General features: G+C 35.2%; 1 protein-coding gene across 1 annotated transcript; it reads left to right on the top strand.

The window, feature by feature from the left end:
• LOC146536075 (prostaglandin E2 receptor EP3 subtype) lies at positions 1 to 25,308 on the top strand. The gene is made up of 7 exons (XM_085190014.1): positions 1 to 239; positions 6,993 to 7,390; positions 8,317 to 8,493; positions 15,940 to 16,123; positions 16,986 to 17,254; positions 22,182 to 22,370; positions 23,463 to 25,308. The coding sequence occupies exons 2-7, from the start codon at positions 7,103 to 7,105 to the stop codon at positions 23,622 to 23,624; spliced, it is 1,269 nt and encodes a 422-aa protein (XP_085046140.1). The 5' UTR covers positions 1 to 239; positions 6,993 to 7,102; the 3' UTR covers positions 23,625 to 25,308.
• The last annotated feature ends 147 nt before the right edge of the window (positions 25,309 to 25,455 follow it).

The raw sequence follows: 25,455 nt of genomic DNA, 5'->3' as shown, positions 1-25,455 counted from the left end.
CCCTCCAGCCAATAGAGCCAGTGCCTCCTAGCCAGCAGCCACCGTCAGTCGGCCTGCAATACGTAGAGAGCGCGCGCGCTTCTGACGTAGAGACGACGACAGCATCGAACTTATTTACGTTTCATACGTTTTTTTATATGAGAACTTCATTTTTTTACTATAATTTATTAACTTTTTTGTGAGCTCAGTGTTGTGTTCTTTAGTAGGCATCTGCGAAATATAGGCTGAATATATTTTCGGTAACTATTTTTAATATATTATTTCGTAGTGATTAAATATTTTAATATAATTATACTTTATATTTTTTCATACATTAAATTTTATATTAAAACAATCTTCAACTATCGATCGTATTTATTAGAAATTATTTCAACAATATTTTTGTACTGTGTGTTACTTCCAATTAAGACAACCGTTTTTTTGCATCACGCTGTAAGGACTACATAGCAGAGCAAGCAGAGGGAACTTGGGAACCTGGGCCTAGCTAGCCTCGCCCTTCTATTTCGTCATATTCTTTTGCCTCGTATATTTCATTCTCTGTAGTGGCAATCGAACCTACAACCTTCCCGTTTACGGTCGCACGCTAGCGTCACAATAGTGTTTATGGTGGTTATTTGTTTGCTTTATTTATTGTCTATCTTAATATTATTTAAAGAGTATCGTAAAAGTATGTTTACAAATAATAAGTAGTAAATATTTAAGAAACATAAAATTCTAAAATTCATAAATTAATTACTATTTATTAATATTTTGATTTCTTCGCTCTGACACAAGGCAAAAGTCTAGCGTTGAGTTCCGCCACTCAACACGCAATGCCTCAAAAATGCGGAAAGTGGAAAACGGAGTGTGTCCATAGGTGTGTCACTAAGTTCCCTCTGCCTACCTACGTACCTGCTGTGCGCGGGATACAGCAGAACGGACGCCATTTAAATAAAATTAATTTACGTTTCTACCAAGAAAGAGATTTATATATAATTTTGAAATTTTGTATACAAATTGTAATTACTTTGCTCTGCTGCCTAGAACCGAGCAAGTTCATTTCAACTCTTTCCGCGCGAATAATCTCCTACGAGTTCGACCTAGTCATTAATGGGCTTGTTCCGCTGGCGGCAGAAACCGAGCTATAGCATTTCACAATCTTAAAAAATCGTAAAAGTAAAAAATAATACTAGCACAATGATGATGATAGTCCCTCAATTAACTTATGAGTTTTCTGTTTTTAAACCATGCACTTCCATGGAAATCTTAAAATTAATTAATAATCTAGATTCGAATTGCAGCACAGGTATAGACGGAGTAAATACAAAATGTTTGAAGTGCATAAAACATATAATAGCACCTAAATTAACTGAGTGTTTTAATAAACTTTTATCCCAGGGAAAGTTTCCTGATACGCTAAAAGTCGCGAAGGTAACTCCAATTCATAAATCTGGGTCTACAACGGACCCAGGCAACTACCGGCCAATTTCCGTTTTGCCTGTCCTATCAAAATTATTAGAAAAAATAATATACAATCGGTTAGAAACTTATTTGAATTCCATGAACTTAATTTCGGAAAGGCAATACGGATTCAGACCAAAAAGCAATACACTATCTGCAATGATCGATTTAGTTACTAAAATTAGATCCAATATTGACAATAAAAAATATGTCTTGGGGATATTTATTGATCGAAAAAAAGCTTTCGATACAGTTAGTCATACCCTTCTTATAAAAAAATTAGAAACTTTAAAAATTACAGGAATTGCCTTAAATATGTTTAAGTCTTTTTTAGATAATAGATTTCAGGTGGTGAAAATGGGCAATAACAAATATCAAAGTAGTATTGTTCATGTAAATTACGGAGTTCCACAAGGCTCAATTTTGGGCCCACTGCTCTTTTTAATCTATATAAATAATATTACCGAAATTGGGCTAAATGGGCATCTCACTCTATATGCCGATGACACCTGTCTATTTTATTTTGGATCATCTATGGCCACTATCATTGCACAAGCTCAAGAATACTTAAACAGGCTATATACATACATGGTTCCAATATAATCTTCTAACTATAAATATCTCCAAAACATGTTACATAATTTTTAAAGCTAAAAATAAGCCTATTTCCTTACACAAACCACTCGTTATTAATAATCTCCCAATTAAGCAAAAAACCAGTGAAAAATACCTCGGAATAATTATGGATAGCACATTGTCTTGGAACGCACACTTAAATCACATATTAAACAAACTCTCGGCGCTGCTGGGATCACTACGTAACATTGTAAGGTGTATACCGTGTAAAATGCGCTACGTCATTTATAATACGCTAGTCAAGCCCCATTTGCTGTATCTGGTTGAGGTTTGGGGTAGTGCCGCCAAAACTAAATTATCAAACATTACAAAGAGCTCAAGACAAATGCATTAAACTGATATTTAATTATCCACGATTAGCATCAACAACAAAAATTTATGAAAACACAAAAATAATGACAATTCGCGTCTACAACATCTGTATCTATATACGAAAAATACTTAATAAAACCGTACATAGTAATATATCCTTTACTAAAATACAAGATGTTAGTGGACGCTCAGTTCGTGAATGCCGAGCTAGTTTATTGGTGCTGCCCAGAACAAGAACCAATTACGGTAAAAAAATGATAACTTTCGAAGGAGCGCAATCCTATATCTTATAAAACAAAATCGCTTTTCGTGTCTGTCTGTTGTTTCTAACTCTTCTTCTTCTAAACCACCCAACGGATTTTGATGCGGTTTTCACCATTAGGTCGAGTATTTTTCATAGAAGGTTTATATATGGTTTATTATTTGTACATTTTTATGTAAATTAACATAAATACGATAAATGTGTATAAAGTCCTACCCGTTGAGACACTTTCGCGCATGCGCCGCGCCGCTTTAATGGTAAGTACTACATGAAAAAAATGTACTGGAGTATTGTTCCTCTTAATAAGATCTACAAAAAAGTCCGTATTAATCCTTATCCTTTAAAATACTTTATTAATTTTCTACGTTAAACGAAGATAAAAATTGCTTCTTACACTATTTCGAAATTGCGAATAGTTTTACAGAAAAACGCATTTAATTGTTGACACATCCCGCCGTTGACACATCAGCTGTATGATACTCAAGTTTCACTTATCTCTTACTCTCAGCATATAATTAAGTATATTAGTTACGCTGGCCATTTAATGTAGATCAAAACTGTCTTTTACTGTTTTTCATTTTAATAAGTACTTTAGAAGTTATTACAATATCAAAAAATCCTTGCTGCGAAACGGCTCGCCACTCGCCATGCGTCCGCCGCGCCCGCCTGCCTTACACGCGTCGGTGGTTCAGTGGTAGAATGCTCGCCTGCCACACGGGCGGCCCGGGTTCGATTCCCGGTCGATGCACTCTATTTAATTTTCCTCACAGGCAGCCACGTAGTGCTTGCTTTTCATCAGGGACAGAATACCCTCTTCAGCATTAACCACAAGCTCGAAAAAAAAACCCGCCTGCCTCTATAGCAACGAAGATTTAGATGCGTTTGTACGTATTGGATAATTGGAGTTACATGTATTATTTCAGCGCGATATATTTGGTTTCATATTTTTTGTAATAGTTATTAGTAGGTAGGCTTTTGTTTATAATTTCTTCCGTTTAAAAATAGTCATTTATTCATCTAAAAATAGTTATTTAAATATATTTTAATAAGTACTTGAAAAGATTAGTAGCACAGATTTAAAATTACGGTACCTACAAAAAAATAGGCTTGCTGTGTAAAACAATTGGAAAATCCTTATTGAAACTACGAAAATGCGGGTTGCATTAGGGTTTAATTAATTTTCACATTATCTTAAGTGCTTTGCTTACATTATATGAATAATCCAGTAGTAAAAGCGGGCGAAGCCGCAAGAGGGTATAAAAAATGGTAACTCATTTAACACATTTAAATTTCAATTGGCTAAATATGTTCGCGATAATTATTAACAATGTGTTAAGTAAGTACAAAATTTACTATTTTTGTCATAGCAACTTAATCTTAAATTATTATAAGTTTGTATTTGTAAATGTAACAATTGACAACGACAATTTAACTATTGTGTTAAAGTATCGTTCTCAAGTAAATGGCTTAGGTCTTATTGAGAATAAATGTCTCTAAACTGAACTGATGTAAATGTTGGTAATACAGTATTGCAATAATATGTGATAAATACATGTGTATAATGAAGCAGGCCTAAGCTTTAAGTGCGTGCTTTTGCCGCTTGTGGTTTTATTAGATACCTATCATATTTAGTGGTTTATACTTTCCTCACCAACACTTCTCTCTCATTAAAATTTAAATTATCTCATAGTTATGGCGCGGAATTAATTGTGGGTTCGATTCTTACTCGAGGAAATGAAATATTTTATATTTTCATTTCCTCGCTCTGGCATCGAGGCAAAGCGCGGTGTTGAGTTTCGCCATTCAACACGCAGTGCCTCCAAAACACGATGGAAAGTGGGAAACGAACGGATACGAAATATACGAGTATTGTCAAATTGGTTGTTATAATTTTATAGCAAATGCTATATATATAGATTAATATTTATTTTATAACAAATAAGAATTGTATCCACGACCCTAACGATAATTCACCATTTTTTCCACACAAGGTCAGTCTCCGATGATTACAAAAGTATATAAAACTACAGCAACAGAACAAAAGCGGAGCATTTAAATTGATAATAGCTGGTAGAATGTTTTAAATTTCAAATGTCATACATTTTCATGTAACGATAGGTTGCAGAGGCCGCGACACCATTCACTAGGGCACCACATTGGGCAACTGATGATGACGACAGTACCTACTGACTCTTATCCTGTTTGTGTTTGTTTTGTTTTATATTTGCTTATATGGTGCAGTGAGGCGCGGGGGGGCACGGAGCGCGGAGAGCGGGCGTTAGATTTAAGCTAAAACGTATTGGGATAAGTCTACAATTAATTATTTCTCCGGTCTACCTGTCTAAAACGCCTTAAAAGTGATATATAATCGATATAATAGTACAATAACCCGTTCTTAAGAGTATTCACTGAAAGTAATACGACCCCCGGCCCCGGACCCCCGGCCCCCGACCCCCGGCCCCCGTCTCGTGGTTCACTGGGTAAATGCACCCTACACATCTTCCATCATAAGCCCAACTGCAATTACACACTGTAATCATCAATTAGCTGCACTCGGCTGAGCCTGCTAAGAATACTGCAGTCTGCATATCGCTTGTGATATAGTGTTTTATTTTCCATTCGATATTTTATAAATATTCTATTTTATCCTAAAGGCAGATATTTTCCAAAATAATAAAATCCAAATTACAAGGAAGTTAAACTTTATTAGTTTCACTAGTTATTAGTTAAATACACAGTTTATTACTTAAATAAAAAAATTGAAGTCAGTCAAAATGTCTAATGCAATTAAAATAAAGATAAATAATTAAGTAATATAATATAATTTAAATATAGATAAAATAGAAGAGAGAAAGTGATTGCGCAGATTAAATAAACGTCAAAAGAAACAACAACACATAGTTTACTGCTGTTATAACACAAACGTTGAGACTCTGAGAGCGTTATCGATGAAACGATTTATTTGCACTCGATAATAAAATACGTTCGCATATTTTTACAATATTAGATCGACTTGTAGACAAGTATCGGTGCGTTTGTATAAGCTTATAAAGCTTTAAGCCGTGTGTGCGCCGTGGGTAATGCCCGGCGCTTGGAATATTTCATAAAATAACTGTATTATAGTAATAACATCTTTGGTATTGTTCTCATTTACAAAAAAAATCTTTAAACTTTCTGTCACAGGTAAGGCATGAAACAATTATATTATTTTTTATATTTTTGAAATATATTTAAAAAAACATATCTATATTAACTATTTTACCTACTACCTACCTACTTACTACTTACTAATTAAACCATAATTTATCTCTACGGGTGTAAAATTTTGTAAGAGTAATGAAAAGCTTTTTATATGGCGCCAATACCCACTTATTTGTAAATAGTTTGTTGATAACAATAAAAAAATATATTTTATTTCTCATTTGAAATAGCTCTGATAGCGGTTATCACTCCACAAAATAGAAAATATATTTATTATATATTTATTATATAATATATTGTATCTCCCTAGATACAACCGTTTGGGGATGCGTCTCGTTTGTTTTGTGCTTTCATAACATCTAGTTAATAGTTAGTAGTTATTTGAGAGACCTGATCATATTGAAATCAACAATAACATTATTTTAAATAATTATAATTATTTTTGCATTTAATTTCAACTCATTTTGTTGCACCTCATATCCTTTTTTTTTATTTCTAGAACATTTACTTGCACTACAATAGAAGTGAAAAGTTAAAAATATATCCAAAAAGTAATATTTATCATATATTCCAAAGCAACACATATTAAAATTTAATACAAATATATAGAAATTACAAAAGTTTTGAATTATATACCTACATTGTAAAGGTATATTTAAAAATAAGTAATTATGGCATTACAGTTGTGACGAGTGGCACACTTGTGGTTGTTTGATATTTCATTACGTGTTAATGAATCACGAGCGGGCGACACTCAAGTCCTGTCCTGTGAAGGGTGGGCGACGTGTGCCTTAATGAGAACGGAGTGTCTTAACACTAGGTTCTCAGGTTCCCTCTGCCTACCCTGCAACTGCAAAATACCACGTAATTAAACACCCCTGGTTCAATGTGTTTTTCTTAAATTTGAATAACTTGGCGAACACTTTTGTCGATTTCTTTCTTACCAAGTATGCGGTAGACCTCAAGTCATTTAAAAAAGCACAATAAAGACAATAAACTAATGAATAATCAATTTTTATTATCAGAGGTGCATAAATAACCACATTAAATTATCCACAATAAATTATAACGAGGTCTCTCGTACGCCGGACACGTACACCCGGTGAGTATAGATTTTTAATTGTATATAACATTGTTACAGCTCGATCCACGCTAAACCAGTATGTACTGAGCGATGCTCGCGAAAATCACGCTTCGAAGGCATTCCACGACGCGGCGCTGACTCCACTACCGACGACTAAGCACACAAATATGTACAACATGTTGGACTTAACCACTGAGTCGTTGGAGACTACTTCTTACACCAATTTCACGATCAATGGAACTTTTTCTGATCATTTCCACAATGAGACGAGCCCGGGATGCAACTACGTGAGGCCGAGCAAGATGTTCGGTTTGGTAGTAAAGGTGGTGTACGCCATTGGCATCGTGGGTAATGCCGTGGCGATCATAGCGCTGCGACGAGGGGAGCGGCGGGTGAGGAACCGCAAACATCTGCTGCTTCTTACGTCTCTGGCTGCTAACGATCTAGTCGCTTTGGTGAGTGTGCCTGTGCCGGCTTCATTTGTTTAAATTATTGATTTATAAGGAAATATATAGTCAATATGAATGTAATGATGTAACCAATAATTGTTAAGTAATATAATATAATTTAACAAAGCTTTCATAATTACAAGGATGTTAATCTAAAATACGTTTTTCCGTGTGAATCATATATATATATATATATATATATATATATATAGGTAAGATAAATAGTATAATAAATATTTCATTTAATTTTTTAATTATTTTCCGAGTTCACGCACTAAATACTAACGACTGCACACTATATTGAAGTAGTGAAATGTGATACTTTGTTTAGTTCTAGTAAAATAAAATACTTTAATAAACTGTAATTGATATACCCACTAGGTAAGTGCGAAGCCATGTGTGCGAAATTACACTCATCTTTCTTATTTTTGTTTATACTCAATGAATAGATTGAATTTTTAAGTTAATAAAACGACAACTTATAATTTTGTGAAGCAATTTGGTTAATTTTGTCAAATGCATAATGTGTAATTTAAACTATACAAAGGATAAACAAAATTCACATACAAAGGTAGAAATTAAGGTAGAAACTTAAGAAGGTAGAAATTAATTAATAAAGGTAGAAAAAAAGATTTGTTTAAGATTTTAAACTTAATTTAACAAAGAGTCCAGTCGTGGCGCCGGCCACAAGCATGTGACAGAAACCACGCAGTTTGTTCGAGGAAATTAAATATTCAACATTTTTATTTCGTTTCATGCAAAGTGCGGCATTGAGCTCCATCACTTAACACACTATACTTCCAGAATTCGGTGGAAACTGGGAAACAAGAGTCTAAATAGGAATTGAGTGCTTTAATACTAGGTTCCCAGGTTCCCTCTGTCGACCCTACTAGTAGTACTCACTATCGTACTGGTGAACTGGTCCCCCGCAGGTGGGCATGATGTGCGCGATGGTGGTGGCGGAGCAGTGGTCGTGGGCGGCGCGCTCGCAGTGGTACTGCGCGGCGCGCGTGGTGCTGCGCGTGTTCGGCGTGGGCAGCGTGTGCATCGCGGTCACCATGGCCCTGGAGAGGTACCTGGCGCTGACTAGACCGTTTCTGTATCAGAAGGTGAGTTGTGTGCTTATATGTTACTAGCTTTTACATGCGGCTTGACCTAAGTCTATAGTTTATACTCCACAAGTAGATAGTGTAGTTTATCCAATGCAAAAAGTTTTTTTTTAAATTATAGTATTATAGTTTAAATATATTTGACACGTTATTCCAAATTCTAAATAAGTATTTTTCTTTCCTAAAGTCGAAAAATGCAACTCTGAAAAAGTTGAAAACGTGAATCACACATCGTATAATGTCATAGTGTCTTTAGTGAGGACAAATATTTTTAATTTAATCAATTACCTTATATAACAGAAATGTCCGATAACATGAATAATTACTTAATGTATTTTCCTTTCCACAATCAAACCATATACATACTCGTACATATATAATGTAACACTAGCTCTACGCGGGCCCTCCTAACGTGGTATCTCCATTTGAAATAACTAAGAGGCATATAATGGTCTCTAAGTTTCCTCAAAAAAAATATTTTTTCGAGTCAACCATAGCTTTTGGGAGAAGTGATTTCAACCAAAATAATTCTTCCCTTCTATAGCGCTGAAAAGTTGAGGTGAGAGAAGCTTTTTTATGAATAATTAAATTTAAGTAAATAAAGTAAACAAAAATACCAGATTTTATCATGTGTAGAAATTAACCAAAGAAATTAAAATGATTTTGTTTATAAATATTAACACAGGTGGGAGTCAAACACACTACCACCACGAAAATGGATATTTACTACGGAATTCTACCTTCTCTTCTTCTGTCGTATCAAATGCATATTGTACCGTTGTGTCTGAAAAACACTTTAAAATCGGAAACCTTAAATAATAACTGTAATTAGTTAAAGCTGATGTTCTCTAAGATTATTGATTCACATTTCACACATTTAGTGAAAGTTGTTTTATTTTTAACTTGTTTTTTATTAATATAGTTGCAAGGGAAAAAAATATTAAAAGTATATTATTTAAAACAAATGGATTTAATTAACAAATTTATATACGGTAATATAAAAAGAGCTAATACGTTATATACATGTATTAGCCTTTGTACATAATAAAAGAGAATATAATAACAAAATATGATATGACTATTCCATTTCGGTAGGTGTATGGAAAAGTAAACACTAATAAATGAATACGTTTGAGCTCTTTACCACTGAACTATCCTCAATTCTTTACGATCTCGTACTAACAGCTCCACGTACTTACATACTACTAGCTGGATATGGCCGGAAGCTAAATGAAACAAATGTTTGTTTCGTATATCTATAACGGAATTATGCAGTTAACGTATCTGACAGAATTCACTGGTAGCGAGTTCAAACACTCCGGAAAACATTTAGATTTACTTAGAGACGACTAATTGCTAGCTTATCTATACTTACCTTTAACTCTACTTATGAAATTAAAAAATAATATAAGTATATAAATAATATACAAAATACAATATGCTTGTATTGAGTAGAGCCGGTTTTCTGTCAAGCGTGAGACTATTGTAAGGCTTCGCCGTCGTCCTGACAAATGATATGAAATCCAACTCCTAAAAAAAATAAAAGTGTATAATATAAATGAGGCCTTTGTAGCCCAGTGGCACAGGCGTGTGACTGTAAACGCGACGGTTGCGGGTTCGATGCCCACATACCGACACGCGGCCTCGTCATCTCATCACTGTGTTAATTTGCCTACTCCGCTCTACGCGAGTTAAAATTTACTTTACTATTACTTCATACTGAGGGTTTTGGTAGAAAGTTGTGAACAGCTGCTATACATTATACATATACCTGCGCTACATACTCGTATATAAGTAACGTCATCGCTGTGGGATTGTTAACTCAAAAAATTATACATATACAGGGTGGAAGAGGTAGCGCTTCTTTTACTGAAACTGCATATAGGGTAAAATATTTCAAACCAAGAATTAAAAAAAATAATCAAGGTACCTCAACGGCTTGGACGTAGGATTTTTTTTTTCATTTCACGATTTTTATCCATACCTGTATTTCGTGTCACGCACACATACGTATGCGACGTTGCCGCTTTGGCAGGTAAGTGTGTGCGTGCCTATGTTATACTTTACAAATGGCGTTTTATTTTAAAACGATAATTTGATTATTTATTTTGTTTGAAAAAAAAACTTTTACATTTTTGAGAATTATTTTTTTTTATAGAGTAGTTAAAACTGTGGTTTCATTTAAAGTGGCGCTGACAATTCCACCCTGTATAGTGATAGCTTTAAAAACAAAAAATACGTTAAACACATTTGTAGGTTTACGTTTTTGTATCAACACCAAGTGTGGTGATAACAATGAGGCTAGAGATGACAGATAAGCCTCTTATAGAGATATAGAACAAGCGGGCGGTGTCCACCGCCGCCGGCAGCACCAGCCAGTAGAGACAGAACAGTGCATTGTTCTCAGTGCTCAGACTTCCACCAGGGAGTGTTCTGTCAATTATATTGATTAAGATACAAAAGTATATAAGAAAAAGAGATTTTTTTAATATTAGTGAACACATTTAAGGTGTTTTTAGGGAGCTACCATATAGATATATATTTATTTGTGAAAACGTGTAAATTATTAATGTACTTTTATAATATTATTATACAAATGACATGAAAATTTAAAAGCGTTTAACTATGAGACAGAGCTATTATGATTCATACGAATTATTTCGTTTTATTTTGAAAAGTTGACATTATCAAGGTCGCGCCCACTTTCCGTTCTAATATATAGGTCGCTCAAAACTACTAACTGACTCCAACAGGTGTTCCTTTTTTCCGAACTAAATCTTCTGTATAATATTACAATTTATTCATAAATTTGTAAACTTTACTAGCGATGTGTTGAGTGGATAAACTGAGGACAATCTATTGGTTTTCCGATTTAAGACAATTGCCTTGACTTTGATTTAAGACTCATTTTGTTATGTACTTGTTTCCACTCGTGGCTTTACAAATGGAAATAACTGAGAATTGTGTATGACACATGACACTCATGTTTTTAATGGAGAAGACAAGGCACACGGGTCACCTGATGGCCAGCGACCACCGCCGTAACACCAGAGGAGGTACCCAGTGAAGAGCCCACCAGTGGAGACAGACGCGCTTAACTGTGACGCTATGTGCTCGCTGAAAGTAGACATGTACGGAGGGTTACACTTTTTTGATAGTGTTAAAATAAAGTTTAAATAAATAAATAACAATAATAGATATAGAATATGGATATAGCTAGTATAGACGAATGTTATCTGTTAGTAGGTTAATCATTTGCTGGGGAAATTGGCAAATTAAGATAATATTAACAATGACGTACTGTGTGCCGCTATCGTGACTGATGCACTACACTGATGATGCAGCTCTTACTGTAAACCTCACTCTGAGGACGTCTTGTTATCATTATAAGCAGTATAATATCTCTATCGCCGTCAGTCTGGCTTTGGTCTGGGTTTTCCCTGCTACGCCACAAGGACTTATACACTAAAATACATGAAAATATTTGTATTTACTACCAAAATCAATAAGTATATATAAGTCAAATTTTAAGTTTTTCTTTCAATCACTTTCCTGTTCTATACGTACTCTGTCTACTTGTGTTACTCTATATGTACTTTGTTTTGCCAGAGCGGGAAGGAAATAAATAATTTTCCCGAGTGGGTATCGAACCTAGAACCTAAGTTACAGCGCCTCGATGAGTTCCAGTTAAGAACTAATTCCTCTTTAAATAGTAAATCATCAGCGCTAAAATAGAAATATTAAAAAAATATGTTACGCTATTAATAGTTTCTTATAAAAAAAAGATTTACTGCAGCAAAAACTGAACGCCATTGACATTGAAATTCGTCACTAACCGTGCGCGGGAGGTCTTCCATTTTACTTTATATATAAATTAAAGTATAAAGCGACCAAATATAATATTGAAAATAATACTCTAGCTAAATAATTACAACTATGAAATACAAATATTAAACATTTCTGACACATCATTGTTTCATCACGTGAGATTTGCCTGTCTGACACAATGTAGACAGGCAACATTCGAAACTTTTGAGAAGAGGAAACCTAGTGTTAACACACTATATGCCCCTCGCTTCCACAAATTTTTAACGTGTGTTGAGTGGTGGAACGCTGTGCTTATCGGCAGAGCGGGGGAATGAAAATATTTTATTTTGTGGAATGAAAATTTAACTCAATAGCTCAAATTTTTGTGATGTGAGATTCAAAATGTGAAGATGTGTAATTATTTGTAATTTTCAAGTTACTCGTACTATAATGTGTAATTGTTGTAAACGTCGGAGGGTGCATATGCAACGAGGCTTTTTACAAGTGCCAATACTCTTGAATCGTCAAATTAGTCAAGTTTGGTAATTGTCAATAATGCTTTTTATTTTTTCAGTAAAATGATAAATATCATCTTATACACAGACCTGTAGGATGTACTATACACTTTAGATACGTCAAATCGCAATAGAGCAAAACAAGGTGACGTAGAGTGTGCTCTGCGTCACTTTCACTGACTCAAAACAAAATCATAAAAATATGCGAATCGTTTAACTACCGCCACTCGGTACCACTGAGGTGTTCCAGATCTGATATCCAGTGCTAGTTTTCCTGTTACTATATTTATACGCAGTTAACGGAATAACAGAGAATATAGAGTGAGTTACTACTAGTGATGTATTATTTTTTAATAGAAATGCATCTTTATTTTGAAGCAACAAGTATGACTGTAGAGCTTTTAAATGCACTTACCATTCAGCTCATATAATTAGTCTACGTTCAACTTCAAGTGGTCCGCGGCGCGGCGTGGTCACGGCCGCCCCAACGCCGGGATATATTGTTAGCTTCTTGTTCCTAAGTGCGATATGCACGAGGCGTTGTTATACGACTTCAAAATATATTTCATCTTATACAAGCATTATGCTTTACTATTTTTATCATCGCCTTTATTATTATTTTTTTAGCTTCACACTGTATACATAGCAGGGTAGAGAGGGAACCTGGTTACGTGTTAAGTGTTACAAGTATTGTAAGTAGCAGTTCTGCACCACGAACCTCGATTATTTATTAAATTGAATATAAAATATAGCCATAGTAACATATTGTTGATTTTGTGTTTTACAAAATGTTAATTATTGTTTACATCATCTCGTACCTACATACGAGTACCTGTTGATTGAATCTCACGTTTCATTATTCGTATGAGATCAGTTACAACCTGAGCAAACCACACCCACCACAGGTGAGTGGTGGGTGTGGGGGGGCTCTAGCGACAGGTGTTTATATAAGTAGTGCCAGAGCGACATTTTTGGATCTATTGGAAGTGTCGGTTTTGGGGGAGTGTACTATACTTAGTAAAGATCTCAACCGAGCTATTAGCGACTAAGATAGTGAGTTCTATAGTTTCCACAGATTTAGAAACGTTTTTTATTAAAAGATCAACGTTGTACTTCATATGACCCTCTTGTACCTGAATCTTACTCTAATTAGTACATATATATATATATATATATATATATATATATATATATATATGTGTATGTATGTACATTGTACATATATATAAGATACCTAAGATATATAGAGCACTAGTAACAATCATCATGAGACCTACTTCCCACGTCCCAAGAAACTGTTTCTATTCATCTATCACTATATCTACAATCTGTAGATTATCTTAAATTGCACGTTAAGTACGGCGGCGGCGGTACGAGTAGGTACAGGCGGCGACGAGTGTGTGCTAAGAGGGAGGTTTACTTTGGCTGTTTGGTGGTCGAGGTCAGAGATAACTGCTTTAATTGCTACTTTTGTTTGTATAGCGTGTTTATTTTACTTATTTGTAAAGTTATTTTAAGATAATTAACATTTAAAACTTATTTAAAAAAAACGTTAAATAAAGCTAATAAATCTAAGTTAACACAATCAAAAGATACGAGTTATATAGTTTTTCTAATAAACCTATAAGTACAGTATACTATATAATTACAAATAATATTGATTGGGGGTCCACGATGGGAGGCAGGCACCTTGCCCGCAACAATCCTCTTTGCCAGCTCTTCCGAAGGCTGAAACGTTCCTCTACCAACTTGAGAGTAGTTTTTTTTTTACTATAAAAATGGCGTAAATGTCGTAACATTTCAATAACATAAAAGAGTAAAATATTAAAAATAATAAAAGTATTAAGGAACTAAAAGAATTAAAATAAGGTTAGAAAAAATTATATTTCAGAATTGAAAACCTAACGGAAGCTATAAACGATGAAATACAAGGCGCCTAAAAGCGGAATGTATCGTAGCGGAGCTTTACCAATATCTTACAAATTGTTTGCCGTCTTTGAGCGATATTCACTGACCTAATACGAGTACATGTTCGTAACAACGGATCTTGTATGAGTATTTACAATCATATCACGTGCGCATAACAGGTTAGACAGAGCGAACCTGGAAACCTAGTATTGTGACACTGTTAGTGTGTTAGTACACTTCGATTCCCCACTTTCCGCCGAATTCAAAGTGACAAAATGAAAATATGAAATATTTAATTTCTTCGAGTGGCAATAGAACTTACAATTGCGTTTACCATCGCGCACTTGTCCCCCGCGCCCCCGGACCCCCGCGCTCCCGGCATCACTCCATGTGTGACGCCTCCAGGATGTGCGGGATGCAGCGTCCTTTGCAAGGCTGGCAGATAGACCTCGATATCCTGTATCACCTGTGTCCTACTTAGAATTCGTCGCGTCATATTATTTAGTTTTTTCTTTTAACTTGACGGAGAAATCTACATCGGGCAGAGTAGCCAAAGACCGTTCCCCGTGAACTCACCGACAATGAGTGAGTTCGATCTCCATTTCGAGCAAAATAAGGAACAAGCTGTCTCAATACTAGGTTTTCTCTTCCTAATCTCATTTACAGTATAGGCCGTAAATTTTAACACATTATTCTTCAATATAAAACCACTCCAACTAAGTAACATAATATTTCACTAACGTACGACGAATTTCGTTATATTGTTCAATAAACAAACTGTGCTATAAGCCATTAATAAGTAACTAAAAGTTCCCATTCATAGCGTGCGAGTACAACCCACCAAACATACAAACTGCTGCGAATAAACGAGAAAACTTTACTTTGTCGTATGAAGTTCATGTGACGCCTGAAACAATAATGAAAGAAACAAAGCTGTAAACAAACAAATATACCTATACGCATATATATAAATTAATATTAATTATAATACTGTTTATTCATAAATAAGAATATACAGGCGTTTTACGGGTTCTGTAGCTCTATCATAGAAAAAGCGAATAAAAAGTGAGTTGTAGTACTCTACAAGTTCACTTCTCGTCCACGACTACATAAATGAAGATTTATGTTTCTCTATAACTAATGATGGTCATCACTTAAGTAATAGTAGGGTCAGTTCCTGTATCTATCAATACTAAATGTAATGTACTTGTTACAGCAAGTAACATACTACGTGATCCGCATGGCTCTCCTCGTCTCTTGGTTCTGGGCGGCGGCGCTGACCTGCGCGCCGGTGCTCGGCGTCGGCCTCTACTACGACAAGCACACGCAGTGCTGCATCCGCTACCGGAATGCCACTTCCGGATTGGACTTTGCGTATGCTGTGTTTTACGTTATTTTTGGTAAGTTGGTTGCTACTATTGTAAAAAAATTAAGACATAATATCTACTAGACTTTGTGCATTATTCGTTCGAACGCTTACGTTAAATTAAGCTCATTTTTTTTTATTGATATTAAGCTTCGAGGACTATGCAGCTTAAAATTAAACATATAATAATAATTTAAAAATATTAACTTGCAACAATATTTTCATGTTTATCATTAATAATCTACAGTTGTATTCAAGTAATTTAGCTAAAATAAATATAGGTAACAGAATAAAGAAAGACGAACGAAATGTCCTAAAATGGTCGCTTACACCGGAGTCAGTGGTGGCGTCTGTAACAAGTGGTTGTCTATGGTCTATGAGTAATCCAGCTCCAAGTAAATACTAAAGACTTCCGGCGCGGCGCACGTCCGTAGCTCTGACTTCGCCAGTTTCTTGTATTGTTATTAATATTCCACAAGTAACTACATCCGCCCGTTTGTTTTCTTCCTCGACGATATTTACACAAGTACAGTACAGTGTTCGTGCGGGGACCCTACAATGTAAGGACACCACAACACTGACGCCGGCACTTTGTGATGCCTATTGTTAGACTCGTACATGGTTATAGTTATCTCATGTATGGAGTAGAATGAGTAACTTCGTAGATGGCCTTGGTCGATACATATAATGTACAAACTGATGCAGGTGATAGAGGATTTTTGAAGGAGGAGGAGAACAGGAGATTGTTTCCGACTATTTTTACCCCATGTAGAAGCATTTAAGTAATTATTAGATCCCGCCCAGATGTAAGATGTAGGTAGGAACAAATACACAAAAATCATAGATTTTTGACATTAAGCTAATATGGAAATCTAACAGTAACTTATTGTTCCTAGGCACGCTCCTCTGTATGGTACTGGTATACTGCAACCTGGCAGTGATCAGGGCGTTATACGCTATCACAGCGCCGCGGTTCGGAGCCGGCGGTGCCGGGGGCCTCGCGGCGGGGGCCCCCGTGGTGCGCCGCGTGTCCAAGAGCAGCTGCCGGCAGCGCAACAACACGGCGCACGCGCACCACAACGCCGCCACTGCCGAGGAGGTCGCCTTCAGCAGGCTGATGGCCACGCTGTCGGTGCTGTTCATGATATGCTGGTTGCCGCAGATGGTGAGCTCCATTATTAATATTTAATGTTATCGAAATAGTTAAGATCATTGAGTAAAATGGTCTGCAACAGTTTTTATGAGAAATCGAATAAAAACTAATAGATTCATACCTTTTATGAATTAGAAGTAGTATGGTATCGAACTTCAGTTTTAGAACTTTTATTTTTTTTTATTATTTTGAACATTATTAAAGTGACATTTCACACCTAGCAGAAATATTTATTAAGAAAACCTACGAAAATTTTAACGTAGCTGGATTTGAATCTCACTCTCTTGGAAACCGTCGAAATTCATATAACCTACAAAAAGTACGTAGATATATTCGTACAATATAAGTAAGCATTATAAGTAAGCAATCAGTGTAATATCATTCAAACGCAAATCTATGCTCGTACACTGTGGCCCAGTAGTCCCAGCACGGCATTAGTATTCCGCGGCGGTCACTCGGTCGGATGTAAAACTAACTTCACAATTTAGTATTGACAACCTTGAGATGGTATTAAAAAGGAATCGCTCGTAATAGGGGGATAGCTGAAGAAGAAGAAGGGTTAAGAGTTTTTTATGTATTAGCTTTTACCTCGCGTCAAATTGAAATAACTAAGAGTTGTGTATGACACATGTGACATGAGTCGTGAGTCATGACACGTTCTAACTGCCGCAGTTAGAACGTGTCATGACTGTGTAAAATAAGCTATAGCCTATCTTGATAAATGGACTATCTTACATAAAATATTTTTTTCAATTTCAACCTAAGATTAGCTCGTTCAAAGAAACATACTCATCAGCGAGCATCAAAAAATTTGTTTTACGTACGCCTGCTGTACCGCTGGGAAGTGTTATATTTTTGGACGACCTTTAATATAAGTTGATCGCGCGTCTTAAGTCAGCATCAGTATTCCACTCAGAGCGCCCACACAATACACAGGTAGAGCCCCAACACCGCGACAAACGCGACACGGTGAGGGTTCAATTCCCACTCGAGAGAAGAAGAGAAATATTTATTTGTTTCATTTCTTCGCTCTGGTAATGAGGCAAAGCGCGACGTTATGATCGCGGCGGCTGATATCAACACACAGTGCCTACAGAATTCGGTGAAAATGGGGAACGGAAATGTTTTAATGGGAACAGAGTATCTTAGCACTAGATTACTTGCCAGGTTCCCTCTGCCTACCCTGCTATGTGAACCTAAAACAATCTTAGGCTTATCGTCATAAACCTGCTTTATAGAATTTTATCTAACAAGGTATTGAATAAAATTAAATATTTGTTCCAACCCACAATCATCGCGATCAGCACACATTAATTCTGGTACGGCACCGGCACCTAGGCGTGTACTAAATACACTAAATGAGCATATCAACAAACATCAACATATATTGAATATTATTTTTTATTTAAGTTTTAATTTTAAGCGAAAATTATTTATTGGACTGTCATTCCACGACTACCTGCTACGTAAATTGGCTTCAAGCGATCATAAAATGTATCCATACGCGTGATGCTTAATGAACCAAAACAATAGTCGTGATGGCTCTCATTGGTATGCAAGCCAGGACAGGAGTCGCGGAAATATTTCATTGTTTCGATAAATGGTGTTCGCATTATATATTATAGATGTCGATGTTTATTCGCGAATTGTTCTACCGTCACAAGCGGCCTATTGGAGACGGCTTCCACGCTCATCTAGGAAACCGCTCAAGCTCTGAACGTACGAGTATGGCTGTAGTCAGAGAGCTTGAACTGTTCAACTCCCGCTACGTTTCAAAAAGACAATCAACCGGTATCATCTATACGATGATCGTGACATGAAATGCTAATTCTGGTAATACTTGTATGTTGCGGACGGATCTTGTTTACTCTGCAAAGTGTCTAAGGTGCACGATGCAATACTATTTTATATCAATTTATTGTAATTTTGATCAATTAAGTTTGCTAACTACATAGATCAAAAAGCATAAAGATATGAGAAGTTGGAATGATAAGTAGTTTTTAATTTATTTCTCCGCTAAATCAAACTGTCAACATGTTAAACAACCAGCGACGTGCAAATCAGACACAACTATAAGTCACTAACCATAATATAAAAGATAATGGAAACTCCTACAGAGGAATAATACTTTATCGAAACAACGCATGGTTACCATTAAAGAATGGTACTGGCTCCCTTCCCTCTCTCCGAGGAGGGCGGACGGAGGGCGGCGATTAGCTCAATCATTATTGATTTGACACCGGCGACAGCATCCCTCATCAACAATGTATTAACTTAGAGTTAGACGTATTAACTCGACATAACTGATTATTATTATACTTATCAATTAATTGACTTTCATGACAAACCTGGGACGTACCTGAACGGTAGTGGCAACCTGGAAACCGACACGTTCCGTAGAGTTCATAAGATAATGGTTTCACGCTTGTTCCCGCACGGCAGCCCAATCCGCTTTCCGAATTAGACGCCGTGCGTGTTGACGCTGAGTGACGGAACTCGAGTAATATTTAATACGAGTATAAAATAACGATATAGTATTGTATATTATAACAAAAGGGCGAATAGCAATATCAAATATCAAATATGTGTCGATGGATAAGCGAGTGGCACGTGTCAGTCACGTCAGTCACGTCAGTTACGTCGGACGAGGCAATTTCCCACATCGACAATCTCATATGTTAAGGTGTTTGATCTGTGAGTTGTTACAGTTTGTAATAGATTGTTTCGAACTGCGATATATTGTAATCTATATATATAAAAGGACTTGTCCTCACTGACTGAGGTAAGACGCACGCACAGCAATAACCGCTGTGCGTAGAAACGTGAAATTTGGACAGATGCTTACTTTCGTAATCTGGACATCCACTAAGAAGGGATTTAGAAAAAATTTAACCCTAAAGGGGTGAAATAGGGGTTCAAAGTTTGTATGAAAAAAAAATTAAATAGGCACCGATTTTTATAAAATTGAATATTCAGACTCTTAAAGATATTTAATTAAACACGTGTTTCACGTGGGTTTTTTAGAATTTACCTCTTAAGGGTGTAAATAAGGGGTTGAAATTTTTTTGAGAAAAATCTTTAAATCGCCACTGATTTTTATAAGATTTGAAATTTAGACTCTTAAAATATTTCATTGAACACATGTTTCGTGGTTTATTAGAATTCACCACTAAGGGTGCAAATAAGCATGCGAAGCTGCGCGCGTCCGCTAGTGTACCTATAGACTAACTGAAGAGTAAACGTACCTAGTACAGGTGTACAGGTGTCTTTAGTAGTAGTAGGTACAGGAGATAGAATTATTAATTAATTAACTATATATTTCGCAAATTATGAATATATACTTAAAAATATATAATAGATGCCATTGCGGCAATTATACATTTTTTGACTGTGCGTAATATAATGTTTGTGAGTTCTAATTATCTTTTGAAACATTTAATCGTTAACCCAGGAATAACGAGAACGACGTTTCGGACACTTTGCAGAATACTGTTCATCAGGATTAGACAGTTTATCATAAATAATAATATAGGCAATTTACCTAACAATAATTAAATTAAAAAGTTTAATTTAAAAAATGTGCCGCTGAATACCGCCATCCCATACAGAAAACTTTGTTTCTGAAAGTAACAAGAGAAAAATAAAATTAAACCTGTACAAAAATAATAAACATAATTAATATTAATAAAATTCAAATATAGTAATATAAATAATAATTATTATCAAAGTTCTTTTCGGAGGCTAATTCCATGGAATAGATCAATTACTTGTGTGCGGGCGGCGTGGCTCGGTGGCGTGCAGGGAACCTAATTAACCTCCATCAGATAAGTGACAACCAATTTGTAGGTAACAACGTGTCACGTCCATCAAGTCCGGCACGTCGACACGTCTATACGTCTTAACCAAACTATAGCCGAGTGTTGTCTAGACTTAGCTAGCCTCGGGGAACCTATTTGCGACGAGGCAATAATACTGTATTGCAATGGCCTTATTAGAACTAGGTAATTTGTTATTTGGTTAAAGGGTAGGGCGGATATATACAGGAATATTTTTTTAATTAAACTTACTTTAACTTTGTGAACACATAATATAATATGTATACATATACACATAATATATAATATTTCCGTTGTGTAACACTCAACACACAATGTCTCGAAATGAGAACGGAGTGACTTAACAGTAGGAAACTAAAAAGTAATTCCATACCCGTATAAGTAAAAAGTAGTAAATTATGCGATGTTGTTTTCCCAATTTATGGTCATTAAGTAAGTTAATGTATTTCTCTAACATTGCTGTGACCTCTCCTGCAGGGTGCAGGGCGCCCCACAGACAGCTTTTAACAATAACAATTGCTTGATGTTTGTTATCTAATCAGTAGACACGATTGTGCTTCGATACGTTTGTGTGTTGAATATAAATAAACATTTATAACTCAATGCCGGCTAATGAGGCGATAGGGTGGCGGCGGGCGGGACCCTGGGAACCCTGGACCCTGTGTGTTCCCTAATTGCATTCGCAAACAGTAAGCAGTCGGTCTCGGTATGTATTGACTGTTGGAAATTAGCCGTTTCATTTATTTTCTTATTGATTGTATTTGTAATGTATTTTCCATGATGCAGTGTAGACAAGAATTAGTAATAAAAACTAATAATAAAATATTAATATTCCGTTCCGCTAAGTTACCGCCACTTTTCGACTTAATACATAATCTATGGTGGTGCTTGCTCTAACGAAGAAACGTCTGCATAAAATAAACCAGTTAAGGGCGAGTCGAACTCTTATGTATGGTTATTTCTAATTAAGTATTTAATACGCAAGTTTTCGTTTTCTCAATGTTATTTAAGTGTAGCATCCCAGCCCATTACACCTCTCAACCGCATTTTATTCTCATATTCAATTATAATATAATAATACTTAGCATTAAATAACTCTCCAGGTGACATCAGCGTTGTACCTGACGCTGGGCGAGGCGCAGTGGGCGCGGCTCGGCACGCTCGCCAAGCTGTCGGACGTGCTGATGCTGCTCAACTACGTGCTGGACCCCATTCTGTACGTGCTGATGCGGCAGCGCCGGCAGCTGTCCCCGAACGCCCTGTGCCACTCCATCGCCCATTGTTTCAAGCGGGTAATTACTTACGTTATTACGTGTTTATTGTGCTATATTGTAACTAGTAGTTGACTCAACTTAAGTTGTCTGTGGTTCTCATATAAGTATTTTTTTCTTCGTTTATATTCTAATCGTTCTCTTGGCAAATTGTAGTTTTTCTATTACTTGCTGTTTAATCAACTAGTGTAAATTGAAGAATTAATAAACAATAAAATATAATTAGAGCCTACGCATACCTATATACGGCTCGGAGGCTCGCGCCGCCGCCTTGCATTTCAACTCATACTCATATAATTACTTATTGTAATTTTGGGACGAAATATATATTTAGCCTATGTAAGTATAGATAATAATGATGAATAATGCTTAAGCGTGTAAAGACTAGACGAGCGTATGACGGCCGGAGCCCTGGAAGTCATAATGAGTTAGCCGGAGCCCGGAGCGCTATAAATAAGCAACAATGGCGCATTGTGCGCGGATATTTGGCGACGCACTAATCGGACATTTGCAATTTAAATGTAAAACAATAAATAACAGCGGTCAGGAATTTTTATTATAGCTAGCGATGTGTTCGACAAATTAGTTAGTATGTAGTAGGTACCATGCTAGTACTCTCATAATATGAGTAGCCAGGTACAGGTACGCTGGTGCTGGTATACATCCAAGATTAATTGAATGGTTTACAGGTTATTTGCAACGATACAAAGAATTGTTTCACAGCTTATAATGACTAATGCTGGTAATGAAAAAATATAACTTTTATTAAATTGTACCTATCTAATATTTTTTTTTCAGCTTTGAGACTTGACTGAAACTTTGTATCCCGCATATACACATACTGCCTACCCTCCGGCAGAGGGAACCTAATGTTAACACACGCCGCCACCCACTTTCCGCTGAATTTTCGAGGCACTGTGACATTGCTTTTGTACCTGAGTGAAGAAATGAAAATATTAATAAATAATAATTTTTGCCTCGGAGTGGGAATCGAACACACACGTTTTTTCACGGTAGTGACACACTGTAGCCACACGTTGGCACTCTTTCTCGTTTCTTTTTTTTATAAGTTAAAGAATCCTTAATACAATACTTGTATACCTTTTCCAACAGAACCACAAAACATCGACTGAGTCGATGAAGACCTCGTGCTGTCCGCAGGAGACCGTCATCATCAGCGAGAGCTCCGGTGCAGAGTTACGCCCCCTGCGCCCCCCCGCCCACTCGCCCCCCGCCACCATCACACCCCTCGCGCCTTCACGTAATCACTACTGAAGTGTTGATAACTGAGTGACGCAGCTCTCCGTGATAGTGCTAATACTCAAGTTCCATTCAAACTGCGCTTTTAATCCACCGTGATGAAATGTTATATTAAGCAAATAAACGACTTTTATTTGAATAATGACAGCTGTCAGCTAATATTATAGAAAATTCACAATATTATTTTTGTGAAGCAAATGAGATCAGACTATTTTTCTCTTTTCTTTCGCTAAAATCGGACTCCACAAGCATACCTTATACATGCGACATTTGATCATTCAACAAAACCAAAGCATTGTACATAATATTGATAAATATTGTTTAGATTTAATGCAATATATCTAGTTGTTAGTGTAGTAAAGTTAGGAATAAGAATATTGTCAGCAAAATCAAATGTCAACTACAATTTTATTTTCTCTTAAACATTTTATTTTCTAAATAAGACCCGTATAGATATAGAACATACCTAAATCAAAAAAGTAGCAGACATCAATTTAAATGTTAATTTTATAAATGTAACAAATTAAAGCTTTAAGTGTTATATCTAATAATAAGATATTTCTTATTATATAAACTATTGTTTATATACGATATAATACGATAATAATTATTAATGTTAATGAATGTGAAAATATCTAGTCTTAAGATTTATAATTTTAAGATTAGGTAAAATGAACATAAAGAATATTAAAAAAATCACACTCACCGTTTAAACCCTACAAGTGCCTCTTACGTGTTAAACGACAGTGAGCTAAGATAGATAACTTGGTAATTATTCAGATTTAGCGCAACTTATCTATTATACGAGAGCAGTATTAAAATGGTATCAAATGTAAAAGATATTCATTTCAAATTTTAAGTAGTTATGCAGTTTTATTTATATAATTTCGTGAAATAATATTTTTTGGATCGTTTTTTTCTAAAAATTTTTAATTAAATTTGATTAAATTTTAATTAAATTTGATTTACAGACTTCCGTTATAGACAGTCTAATGTAAAACTGAACTTAGAAACACATACAAATAGATGATCATAATGACATAAAGAGAGCATCCTCAAAAAATCTATAACAATATTGTTATTACACGTATTGTGTGTGTTTGTCACGTTGTAAGTTCAGTTTACGAGTCAGGAGGAAGGTCTCTACTCTCTACATTATTTAAAAAAAATAATTTCAAAATGTTACCAGCTTTCGTCAATTTTATTTTGAGAAACTAGTCCTACACTCTCGAATTGTTAAGTTAAGTGTCATATTAAAAGTAATTTGGAAGATTTTGTACTTAATCCATATTTTTAATATTAAAATATTCTATAAATGTTTATCTCTTCGTTAAGTAAAAAATGTAAATGTTTTTGTAACTGTAACACAATGAATAACAAATACATAATTATCAAACAAATACCTTATTTACTATAATCTATAACTAATAGTAAATTTATATAAAATATTTTGTAATTGGTGTTACATATGTACATTCGTAAATCTCAACAAATTATCATATCCATTCCTGTATATGATAATTTGTTATTTGATAATTATTACTATATAAGTAATAATAAGACATATCTTTATTTTAATATAAACCAATATTAAATATTTTCTTGATTATAATTTATAAATAAGTTAATAGATTTAAAATCAACTGTATTTTATATAAAAAACAAACATGTTATTTTTAATAAAAAGTATTTTGATGCCATAAATATCGTTTTATTTTAATACTCCATTAGTTTCATCATATTTAGGTAAAATAAGAATCGAAATATAAGAATATAATCTTTATATACATTGCTTAGAATAGAATAGAATTGCATTGCATTGAATAGAATCTTTTTATACCTAATA

The sequence above is a fragment of the Heliconius melpomene genome, chromosome 9 (genome assembly GCF_056956725.1).
Source record: "Heliconius melpomene rosina isolate 202511_hmr_F chromosome 9, ASM5695672v1, whole genome shotgun sequence".
Lineage (NCBI taxonomy): Eukaryota > Metazoa > Arthropoda > Insecta > Lepidoptera > Nymphalidae > Heliconius > Heliconius melpomene.
This window is presented reverse-complemented; position numbering and strand designations above follow the sequence as displayed.

Coding starts and splice junctions, on each gene's coding strand:
- LOC146536075 (XM_085190014.1), top strand. CDS start 7,103: ATGTACAACATGTTGGACTTAACCACTGAGTCGTTGGAGACTACTTCT. Junction 7,391..8,316: donor CTAACGATCTAGTCGCTTTG/GTGAGTGTGCCT, acceptor GGTCCCCCGCAG/GTGGGCATGATGTGCGCGAT. Junction 17,255..22,181: donor TATGCTGGTTGCCGCAGATG/GTGAGCTCCATT, acceptor ATAACTCTCCAG/GTGACATCAGCGTTGTACCT.